At 29.5% G+C, this 11,403-nt stretch overlaps 1 protein-coding gene across 1 annotated transcript; it reads left to right on the top strand.

Annotated features, from left to right (window-relative positions):
- The first annotated feature begins 2,681 nt into the window (after positions 1–2,681).
- Positions 2,682–10,376, top strand: LOC126847755 (uncharacterized). The gene is made up of 9 exons (XM_050588151.1): positions 2,682–2,811; positions 2,984–3,143; positions 6,487–6,584; positions 7,639–7,819; positions 7,889–7,947; positions 9,535–9,700; positions 9,781–9,851; positions 9,971–10,166; positions 10,253–10,376. The coding sequence occupies exons 1-9, from the start codon at positions 2,755–2,757 to the stop codon at positions 10,351–10,353; spliced, it is 1,089 nt and encodes a 362-aa protein (XP_050444108.1). The 5' UTR covers positions 2,682–2,754; the 3' UTR covers positions 10,354–10,376.
- The last annotated feature ends 1,027 nt before the right edge of the window (positions 10,377–11,403 follow it).

Below are 11,403 nucleotides of genomic sequence, written 5' to 3'. Positions count from 1 at the left end.
GCAGTTATTCAGGTCTCCAAGCACGAGTTAAAGAACTAAATAGTTTAATATATTTTGTTCCATGTGCGGCACATTCGCTAAATTTAGTTGGAACGCACGCTGTAGATAGTTCAAAAGAAGCAGTTAAATATTTTGGATTAATGCAACATTTGTTTACGTTCTTTACTATTTCAACTCATCGTTGGGAAATACTCAGTAATAATTTGAAACCGGGAACTCATACGTTGAAACATCCATCATTTACAAGATGGTCATCAAGAGATGCAGCTTGTTTGAGTATTAATGAAAATTGGTCTGAAATTATCAATGCCTTAACATATATAATGAATGCTACTACAGAAAATAATATGACTCGAAACGAATCACAAGGACTATTGAATAAACTCGAATCATTAGAGACTTGCTTTATGTCTATATTATGGGGTTTTCTATTGAACAGATTAAATGTAGTTAGTGAGAAGTTACAAAAAGTTGAAATAGACTGTGGTCTCGTGGTTGAGCTTTACGATTCTTTAATTCAACTTATTACAAATACTCGTAAAAATGTTGATGAATTTGAAAGAAAAGCAATTGAAAAATCTGTTACAAAAGAATATAAAGATTTAAAAACTCGTAAAAAAATTAAAGCAATTTTTTATGATGAAACTCGACATAATGATTTAATTACTTCTGGGAGAGAAAAATTTAAAATTGGTACCTTTTTAGTAATTTTAGATCATTTATTGAATGAACTTAACAAGAGAAGAGCTGCGTATCAAACATTTTTTTTTCCATTTGCTTTTATTGTCATGCTCGAACGTCTATCACATGATGATATTGTTAAAGGAGATATACAACTTAATGAAATATACTATGATGATATGGATTTAAATGAATTAATCAATGAATGTTTACATTTAAAAGCACAAATAATACAACTGGCTGACGATAAGCAAAACAATATTCCCAAACTTCTTCAAATTTTACATGAAAAAAACTTAATTTCAATATATCCCAACATCGAAATAGCACTCAGAATATATACATCTACTGCGGTGACTAACTGTTCAGCTGAACGTTCTTTTTCTTGCTTGAAAAGAATAAAAAATTATCTCCGATCTACGATGTCACAGGATCGATTAAATGCACTTGCTTACTAAGTATTGAACATGAATTAACTAATCAGTTATCATATGACGACATCATTGAAGACTTTGCGAAAAAAAAATCAAGACGTAAGACTATAATCTGAAGAATATGAAAAATAATTATTTGTTCGTATTTTTTGTTTGTAATATGCTTAAGGAGTTTTCATTCATTAATAATAGTATACCTAATGTATTGATTTTATGTTTTTATTTTATTAATGATCATTTTTTATATAGGGTGTGGAGAGTTTTTACGTATCACTTACAGAAGTAAAATATCAATACCTATGAAAATTAGGCGGTAAATTTATTTCAGCCTATGGGCGGCAAAAACCTTAATCCGGCCCTAGTTCAACGCATCTACGAATTCACTATTCAGAACAGCCATTAATAAAGACCAAATTGCTAACATGATTGCCAACGTATGATAACGAATACGGCACTAAAAGAAGAAGAACCCCGTATTATAAATAATAACGTTTTTGGATAGATAGTATTATTTTGAAAAAAAATGGCATATTGCAGGCTTAGTTCCAACGATTATTGTTACAGTTATTAGCATTAGAAATGATATCGTACGTTGAAGGGGGTTTTGAGTTTTCGAGGAAGTGGGAGAGAAAAAGTTTTGTGCAATAAGTTAGTATTTTATACACAAAAAGATTTAAAAATGTTTTTTTTTTTGTATAAATCTATGTAGTTTTTAAGTCAACTATTGTAGGGCATTTAAATAATCACCCTGTATATAACTATATACAGAATGATTCATTAGGGGTCTACTGTACAAATCGAAACTTATTATAGATTAGCATAATTTGATTGTTTTTAGAAAAATAATAAACATTATTATCTGCTCCCATCGCGGTACCACCCAGTTAATAATATAAAATTCTTATTAACTTTCTATTTTTATCGTTTTCCAAATAAATAAATAACATAAAAGTCAGAAGAGTAGGCCGTATCGGGCGATCGGGAAATTCACTGGATTTTGTGACTTATTTCGTAACTAAATGGAATACAATCATATTTCCATATAATCATTTGTTATTGAGCCGGCAGCAAAAGAAAAAATTGTTTTTCCTAGTATACCTGTTGGCTGTTGTCAATATGGGTTAAAACAAAATGTACTAGTTCGCAGTGAAAGAATAAGAACACACCTTCGCAAACATCAGTGCTAAAAAAATAGTACAATAATACAAAAAAAATATGGTCTTAAATTTGCCTAGAAAACTTCCTAAAAAACTAAAACATATTATTGTAAAAACAAAATGTACTCGTCCACGGTGAGAAAAACACCTTCGCAAACATCAGTGCTAAACAAATTGTACAATAATACAAAAAAACACGGTTTTTTATTTGTCTAGAAAATGCCCTACATGGCTTATAGTATCGAATGTGGATCACGTGCAATCGAATAAATATCCAAGACCAACATGAAATATGGATTGGCAATTTTTTTTTTTGCTATTGTGTCAACGCAACGCCAAACACGCGAAGAAAATACTTATCTTGCTGTTTAACCGTCGTTCGATTTTGGCACCATTAGTCTTACAGCTATAATACTATACACAAGTACTCGATTGAATTTTAATTTTTCAAATTTTCATTGTTTTAAAAAATACTCAAAATTATGCATTTCAAGAGCACCCTTATTGTCTGCGCGGTGTATTTTCTATCGTCGGCATGGGTAAGAGAATGATAATATATATATTATATCATTATTATATGCCTCGGGTAGTGTAAATACATACCATTTGACACAGTTTATGTATGTGTAAATGTGCTGCGTCGTCAGCACTATGTTCACTCTGTATGTTTACCAATACAACTAACTGATAGGTCGTCATACTTTATTTCAGAGCAACGGCTTGACCGGTGATCAACTAACGCGGTTGAGTGAAGTGTTTAAAGATTACAAAATTACTATCGACCAAGTTGACCAGAAGAAATTGGGACAAATCATAGAAGAATCCTTCGGAATACGTTATGATGAGCCTGAAAGTTTTGGATACACACTAGGTAACATAATATTGATTAATAATTATTATATTACTTATCTTTCGGGTAATTTAAGTCGACCGTTATGCTGTTCAGGGCTTTGCGCTCGGCTAATTAATATTTGTTGAACTTAATGGCAAATACCGTTTCTTTTTAAATTTTTATCTTTTTTAAGTATTTGCTACAGCTTTATAAACTTTTAAATTTTTAAAAAAGTATTACAGGGTGATCCATTTATCGTGAACCACTCTATATGTCATAGGGTTTAATAAGAAATTCAAATTTTTTTTTCATATTGTTCTTATACAATACGATTTCAATTTTTCACATTTGTTTTTTTTACCCCCCTCCCAACTTAGTTTTTTTTATGCCAACTTTTAAAACTTAAATTGTAACGTATATGTTTTATTAACTTTTTAAATTTAAAATAATGTACTAAAAATGTTGACTGGTCGATTACCGGTTTCGGATAAATATTTTTAAAGTTATAAGAGTTTTAAAGTTTTGACAGGAGGTGAAATGCGGTTGGGAAATGCGCGCAGATAAAAATAATACTACACTCCACCTTTCCTCCTGCACTAAACTTGAAACTTCAATTACTTCAAAAATAATTATCCGAAACTGGTTATCGACCAGTCAAAATTGTAACTACATTGTTCTCAATTTAAAAAGCTAATAAAATGTATGCGTTACCATTTGAGTTTTAAAAGTTGCAATCAATTAAACTAAGTAGGGGGGAGGAAGCCACCAAAATTGTGGAAAACCACAAATTAACTTGATGGGAAAATTAATTTGATGAGAAAATTATATTATTGTCTATCAATGTGCTTAAGTATAGAATAAAAATGTTTTCAAAAGAAAAACTACAACATTGCAATTATGTTAAGTAAGAAGTAACTAGTGTAGGCGTTAAAAGAATCACTAGGTATAATAAATGTGTATACAGGGTGATCCACTTATCGTGAACCACTCAATATCTCAAAGTGTTTAATAATAAATTAAAAGTTTTTTTTTATATTTTTTTTTATACAGTGTGATCTCAATTTTTCACATTTTTTTTGTTTTTTTATATATACAGTAGTAGATATTTTAGCTTCGGTGCGGAGCTGAGAAGGTGTTGGTCTTAAAATAATGTGTTTTTTTTTTTTTTTTTTTTTGTGACTGGACCCACGATATCTCGTAAACCGCTGAACCGATTTCTTCGTGTAGCAACTTTGAAGATCAAAAATCATACCTGGTAGGTTTTTTATTGGGCTAAAAGTTTAAAAAAGTTACCCCTTTCCCATTGAAATCGAGGAAAACACCAAAAAAATGTACACATTTTTCAACTTAAAATTAGGTACGATGCTCTATAACTTTTTTTAAAATAGTCGAAAAAGTTCCAAATTGATTGTACTTTAAACTGTGTACTATCGATAAACATTAACAAACCAAAATAATATCATAAACCCTTTCCCCTAGAAGGGATAGAATTATTTTCTTAATTTCACTTTTTCAAGCAAAGTTTTAAAGATTTAGATCTGAAAATTAGACCGAAGGTAGATCTAAAATAGAACTATAACATATACAATTTTTTTAAAAATCTGTAGTCAAATTTTTTTTTTATTAAGGAAAAACACCCAAAATAGAATTAATTTACACTTTGGCCGTAGTCTGTTTCTAGGTAATGAAAATATTTTCATTATATTGTTAATTACGATATATGAGTGACTATGACAGTACAATTTTATAGACAGACGATCAACCCTTATCGTATCCACCCAGCACAAGATTAAATATTAAATTTGAATTGGTGGTCCTACGATATCTTCTAAACCGCTATAACTGGTTTCTTCAGATTCACATCGAAGCGTTTATTTAAAAGTGTTTTTATCACTTTCATTTATAATAAAATCCATAGACCTGTGACCTCTCCGTCCCCACTGTACTGGCTTTTTTTTTTAATGACTTATCGAGTTAAAAAAAAGGTACAAAATCTGCAAAAACACAGTTTTTCGGCAATTAAAAAAAAAAAAATAATCCAGAATGCTTTCTTCATTATGCTATCGATACAATACATAAATTCTTTACTTTTGACAAATTTTTAACTAAAAGGTCCTAAAAATTACAGCTACAAAACACAAAAAAAATATGCACCCCCGTGGGGGGGGGGTCGGAAATGAGTATAACTTAAATTTCAAATTATAACTTGTAAATTTCAAAATTTAAAACTCGTACAGTTAGTTTTAAGGGTGAAGGAGTGAACTTTTTCAACTTCGCCCCCCCCCCTCTCCCAATGTACCAAATAGATAAAATTTGTGGTTTTTAGAGTTGTTACTCATTGTATTCAGACACAAAAAAAATCCTATATCATTGTAAAACCAATAGTATCGCTGGTCGCATCGAAGCTAAAAGAATGAACCGTTAAAAACTATAAACATTTTTTTTATTATAATATTTCAGATTTGATCATATATCCGTTGTGTTATTTTAATTTTTAACGACTCCAAAACAGCTATTTATTAGGGAGTCGAGTAATTTTTGTCCATCCACCCATCTTTCACAGATCAAATACTGTTGATCTGTCCCCTCCCCCAAAGTATCAACTAGATAAAATTTGTGATTTATAGAGTTGCTTTTCAAAGGAAATGGTTCAGTGTTAAAAAATGTACAGTGCACACAAACAGACAAAACGTATAACATTGTAATACCAATAGCCTCTCAGCTCCGCATCCAAGCTAATGTTTCGAACAATTCTTTATTTGAAACAATTGTGACAATGAATACAATTTCGCAAATCACTCTCCTTTAAAAACGATTATACCGTTTTACGGTGCATTGCGGTGATCCCAAACACGACTGACCACCTTCTGAGGTTAAATCAAGGGACCGTAGCAGAGACATAAAGCCGCCCTATTATATCCTTAGATACTCTTTATAAATCTATACAACCGCCCGAAGAGTAAAAGTGCGGTCGCACCTTTAAATGAATTAACTAAACTTTCGAATTGCCACGTCAATATTGTTTATCAAAAAGGCTTAACGACGAATAAATATTAAGATAATTATTTAAATAAATGGCAAGTAATATTGTAGATCGTAAGATGTCAACTAATTATTAGTACATGTAGGTGGATGCAAGTGCTGTCCACCGGTACGAGACGTGTCCTCTATTTATTATACATATTATAATATTTGTAATGTGCGTCCAGCCTAAGGTGCTGTCCGTCAAATAAGACTTCATAGGTTTGGTTTGGAAGTAACGATGGCTACCGGCCATGCACACTATAATTGTTGCTAATAATAAGTCAGGCAAAAAGCCATCGTTACAACTGATTTATTAAAAATGAATGCATTAATTAGCAACAAATCAATTTGTATACAGGTCAGCCCGATTCTATGAATTTGGTTAATTTACTGAGGAATTTGCCGTACAGATTAAATGCATGCTCATACAACATCGACTCCGACAACACATTCCAGGTATCCAATCTACTATCAAAATACATATCAACTATTGTAAAACATATCGGAATTGTGATTTAATGCGCTTTTTGTTTTCGTGTGATTTTTTTAAATTATTCTTATTCATACTATTATTATAGTTATGAGTTAGATGAAAGTTGATATATTTTTCAACAATATAACCCCATCCCTTATGTGGTAAAAACCTTTGAATTCAAAATGTTTAAATGTTTTATTATAGAGAGTGTTTCATTTAGGATAAGACACTCATTTTCTCTTGAAATAATTGCTATTTTGTAGTTTTTTTTTAGGAAAAATTAGTGTCTTACCTTATACGAAACACCTTGTGAACTAAAGGTAGCTAATGTTTAAAATTAAGAACGGTAGATGGAATGCGGTTGGTTGATATGAAACTTTATTAACTTTAAAAGTAGTTGCTCAAAATTCAGTTTCGATCAGTCAAAATTCCCAGCAAATAATTTTCTATTTAAAAAATCATTAACCAACATACGTTACCGTTTAAAAAGCTTAAGTTCATATAACTTAACATGCGAGTAATGGTGTTTTTTGACATTTATATATCTTAAGGCTTGGGGTCATTCTGAAAATTTGTCCGCTGTCCGTCATGTTTTGAGCGACATAGAAAGTGTCACAGCGCTGACGACATTATGGAAGGATTATGGAGGGGTTATGTTATGAAAATAAATTTAAGAGTATCCACACTTCATGGATGTATAAGGATATAAGGATATATTATGATAGAGAGCTGAAATACGGTTGAGTAATATTAAACTTTACTATCTTTAAAATGAATTGCTCAAAACCGGTTGTTAACTAGTCAAAATTCGCAGCTAACCATTTGCTATTTAAAAAGTTTACAACAAATAAACGTTACCTTTTGAACAACTTTAGTTCATAAGACATTACACATAAGGGATAGCGTTTTTTTTTTTTATAGAAAATGAAATACAAATTGGGCGAACTATAAAAAGATAATTTTAAAAAGTTCAAGATATTTTTTAAGATAATTGCTGTTATGAGTAACCACCGTGTATGTATAAATTATTTTCAGGTTAAAAGGCTCCGGACAATTGATGTAACCGTTTTTCTGGACGAGTTCGTTCAACACATCATAAGTAATGATCAACCGGGATATCTAACTTTTGAACAGCTATCAAAATTATTTAAAGATTGGAAAACGTTTAATAAAGCATTGAACGCAAAAATAAAAGAACTTAAACTCAAAAACGACGGTAATGCAAATGAGCCGAGAAGGCAGTTTACTTCATGTAGACAATTTTTAATTTTTAATTCAATTTTAGTTAACTATGTTATGAATGCGGTGGATTTCTTGTTGATGATGATGGAAATCAAACCAGCAGTAAGTTAAATTCTCCAACAAAAAAATTGAAGGAGGGGGGGAAACACTTTCTACATGCATTCAATAGAAAACATCTAGAAGAACCAACATAAAAAAATGAATATTTTAAAGTATCATACAATAACAAAACTAAAGTATTTGCAAAAATAAAAACTACAAAACTGCAATTGTTTAAGGAGAAAATGAGTATTTTATTTTTAATGATTCGCCTTATAAACAAGAGATTCTACTATTTTTATTTATTTTGAAACCTATTAAATATTGAACAAGTTTACAACACTTTTAAACGTATTAATTAAATTCCATATAATTTACGTAATAACATCTAAAGTAGCTACATTTATGGTAATAATTATCAAAAATTTATTTTAATTTAAGTCATAAATATTTAAAAAATAAAACTATTTTAAATATTTGAATAAACGGGACGTATGCAAAATACGAACAAACATTTAGGGTGACTCCCCGCGGATTTTTTTGAAAATTACACTGCATGTCTGTTACAACAAAAAGAATGTTTTCAAAATTTGTTGGGTTTTTTTTTCGACTATTTTGGTCATATGGTCGTAGAAAGTGTTTTTAGTTTTTTTTACTTGACACTACTTATTTATAATTTTTTTAAAGTATATCGACCATCAAAAATCAGTGTTTTATGTAAAATAGTATTAGATTTTTGGAAAAAATACTAATAATTATTTCAGAAAGCTGAGGAAATTCTACATATAATGTATAAATTTCCTACTGGGGTTTCCATAAAAACGCTTAAAACCCCTTTTTCAACTTTTACCCCCTCCCCTAACTTCTAAATTTAGAAATTTAAAACACGTATAGTAAATTTTAAGGGTGAAGATATAAACTATTTCAACTTTGCCCCCCCCCCTCCCAAAGTACCAAATAGATAAAATTTGTGGTTTTCAGAGTTGTTACACATTGTATACAGACACAAAAAAACCTATAACATTATAAAACCAATAGCATCGTTGGTTGCATCGAAGCTAAAAAAATAAACCGTTAAAAACTATAAACATTTTTTTTAATATAATATTTCAGATTTGATCTAATAACCATTGTGTTATTTAAATTTTTAACGACTCCAAACCACCTATTTATCTGGTAGTCAAGTAATTTTTTCCATCAAACCATCAATAGATCAAATACTGTGAAGACTGAAGTGTTACAAAAAAACAAAATTCTTTCATCATAAGATAAATAGTTCAATGATTTTTTAGTTGGAATCTGGCTTTAAAAAAAAAATAACCGATAAAAGCGATCATTATACCTTACCAAGCTTACCAGCTTAGTTGGATCTTACACCTTAAATATGACACTTGAAAATATGAAAAAACAAACAATTTGTATCGTGAAATATCATGCGACTCATTTTGAAGTATCCCTATTTCAGCTTTTAATTTTTTTTTTTTTTAATTTTTAAGTGTTCATCAGTCTAGGGATGTGGAATTTTAAGGGATTTATTTTTTATATAGACTATTATCGATATGGGGGGGGGAGGTGTGAATTAACAAAATATTTTTTTTAAGGTACAGCCTTACACAAATCTTGTTTTAATAATTTGTTCATACATTGTAGGGCGGTGGTCTGACTCTGGCTCAATTAGAAAAGTTTGACAGTTTGTACGAAAATAGAAATACTCAAACCGGTAGCATTGATCCCGCGGCAAGTGAAGAAGTGTTCAAAGAGCTCGGTTTAACTACTGAGGAACTCAGCGAATTGAAACCGCTATTTGATTCCAGTGGTAAGAATTAATGACTGCATTTATATTGTATCAGGTATGATCGGTAATTGGAAAACTACTAATTATTAAAACTCGCACAGATTCCGCTGCAACACTGTTGGTCGATTTAATCGTCGCTGCAGCAGAACGCAATAAGATGGTTGCTGAAAATGTAATATCGTTCATAATTTTGTAAAAGTTCTTCGCTGTTATTATTTTTTTTTTTTTGTACTATCTCTCCTACCTACTAATTAATTATTATTATACATTTTAAAATTTACAATTGTTTAGGATATCACAGCGTTCTGTTTAACGGAGGTCATAACTACCATGATGACATTCAAGCATATCGACAGTAACCACGACGGTGTACTGTCCCCTAATGAGTATGACGGCTTCATGGAGGATGTTATAAGCTATTTGTCGGAAGAATCTGTAAAGGCTACCGAAAAAGGGCAAAATTATATAAAGAAATTCGACAATGAAGGTAATTTAAAAAGAGTTAAATTATTTAATTGTAGACAACTGTTGATCATCGCCTGATAAAAAAAAAAACTAATTTTATTTTTTCAGATAAAACATTAAACTTTGCGAAATACATGGAAATTGTATTGCTCTGTACAAAATATATCATACCTCAATCCTGCTGTCCTAAAGATAGCTCACAATCTTAAACAATATTAATTAGACATGTTCAGTAACCATTATAATAATTATTATTCTTTAAAATATTTTTAAATTGTTATCAATTAAAGCATTACGCTCATCTATGTTTAATAAAAACAAATATATATTACATGATTTCTTTTAACTAATAATTACAAACAAAAATAAATACATTCATTTTAATTATTAACCCATTTTTTTTTTAAATTAAAAACCTATTAAATTATATTATACTACATTTTTTTGCAGTACGGTAAACATTTTAAATATTGGAATGGATAAAAAACCGATGTTTCTCCTCTCGGTAAATTATTTGTAAGCAACAATACTCAAAACACACAATAAACAAATCATACTAATGAACAAAATTGAAGTGGTTAAATTAATTCAAATTATATGCATTTTACATAGATACTTTGGGAGTTTCTTCAATAGGATATTTTGAATTTTAACTAAGTAATATTTTTTATTTAAATACAAATAGCCATAATAATTGAAATAAAATCATGATTGTAACAAAAAATGTATTAAAATTTAATAACATATAATTTTGTATAAAGTAAATCATTTGAAATAATTAAATTTTGGAAAAGCCAATACAAATGTGTTCTAATATAATGATCAACAAACTAAGAGAGATAATGATGTAAACAGTGTGGAGTTATGAAAATTATCTAGTCTATATTATATTGTTTCTTCGGAATATCCCAAAAACGTATTTGTTTTTTTTTTAATTATTTAATTTTAATTTTATCTCAAACAATTTACTTTTGAAAAAAACACAATCGTTTAAAAATATAAATATATATATGTATGATTTTTTTATACTTATTGACTCTGACTTTTATAATTTTGATTTATAGAATACACATTTTTTTTACATTATTAGAATACTAAACAAGTTATGGGCGCCATATTTTTTTTTAATTCCATGGGATGCTAAAAATCCAGGGACGTATTCAGAGCCACTGTATACTATATTATAAATTTATTTGTTAAATAAAAAATCTTCTGGTTAACCAGAAGTTTTAGATGGAGTGCACAAAAATAAAAACAAA

This window comes from Adelges cooleyi, unplaced genomic scaffold (genome assembly GCF_023614345.1).
Source record: "Adelges cooleyi isolate 19-005CV unplaced genomic scaffold, UGA_ACOO_1.1 ACOO_flye_CR_arks_rails_tigmint_CR_PRNA_118, whole genome shotgun sequence".
Classification (NCBI taxonomy): domain Eukaryota; kingdom Metazoa; phylum Arthropoda; class Insecta; order Hemiptera; family Adelgidae; genus Adelges; species Adelges cooleyi.
Note: the sequence above shows the minus strand (reverse complement) of the source record. Positions and strands in the feature narration are given on the sequence as shown.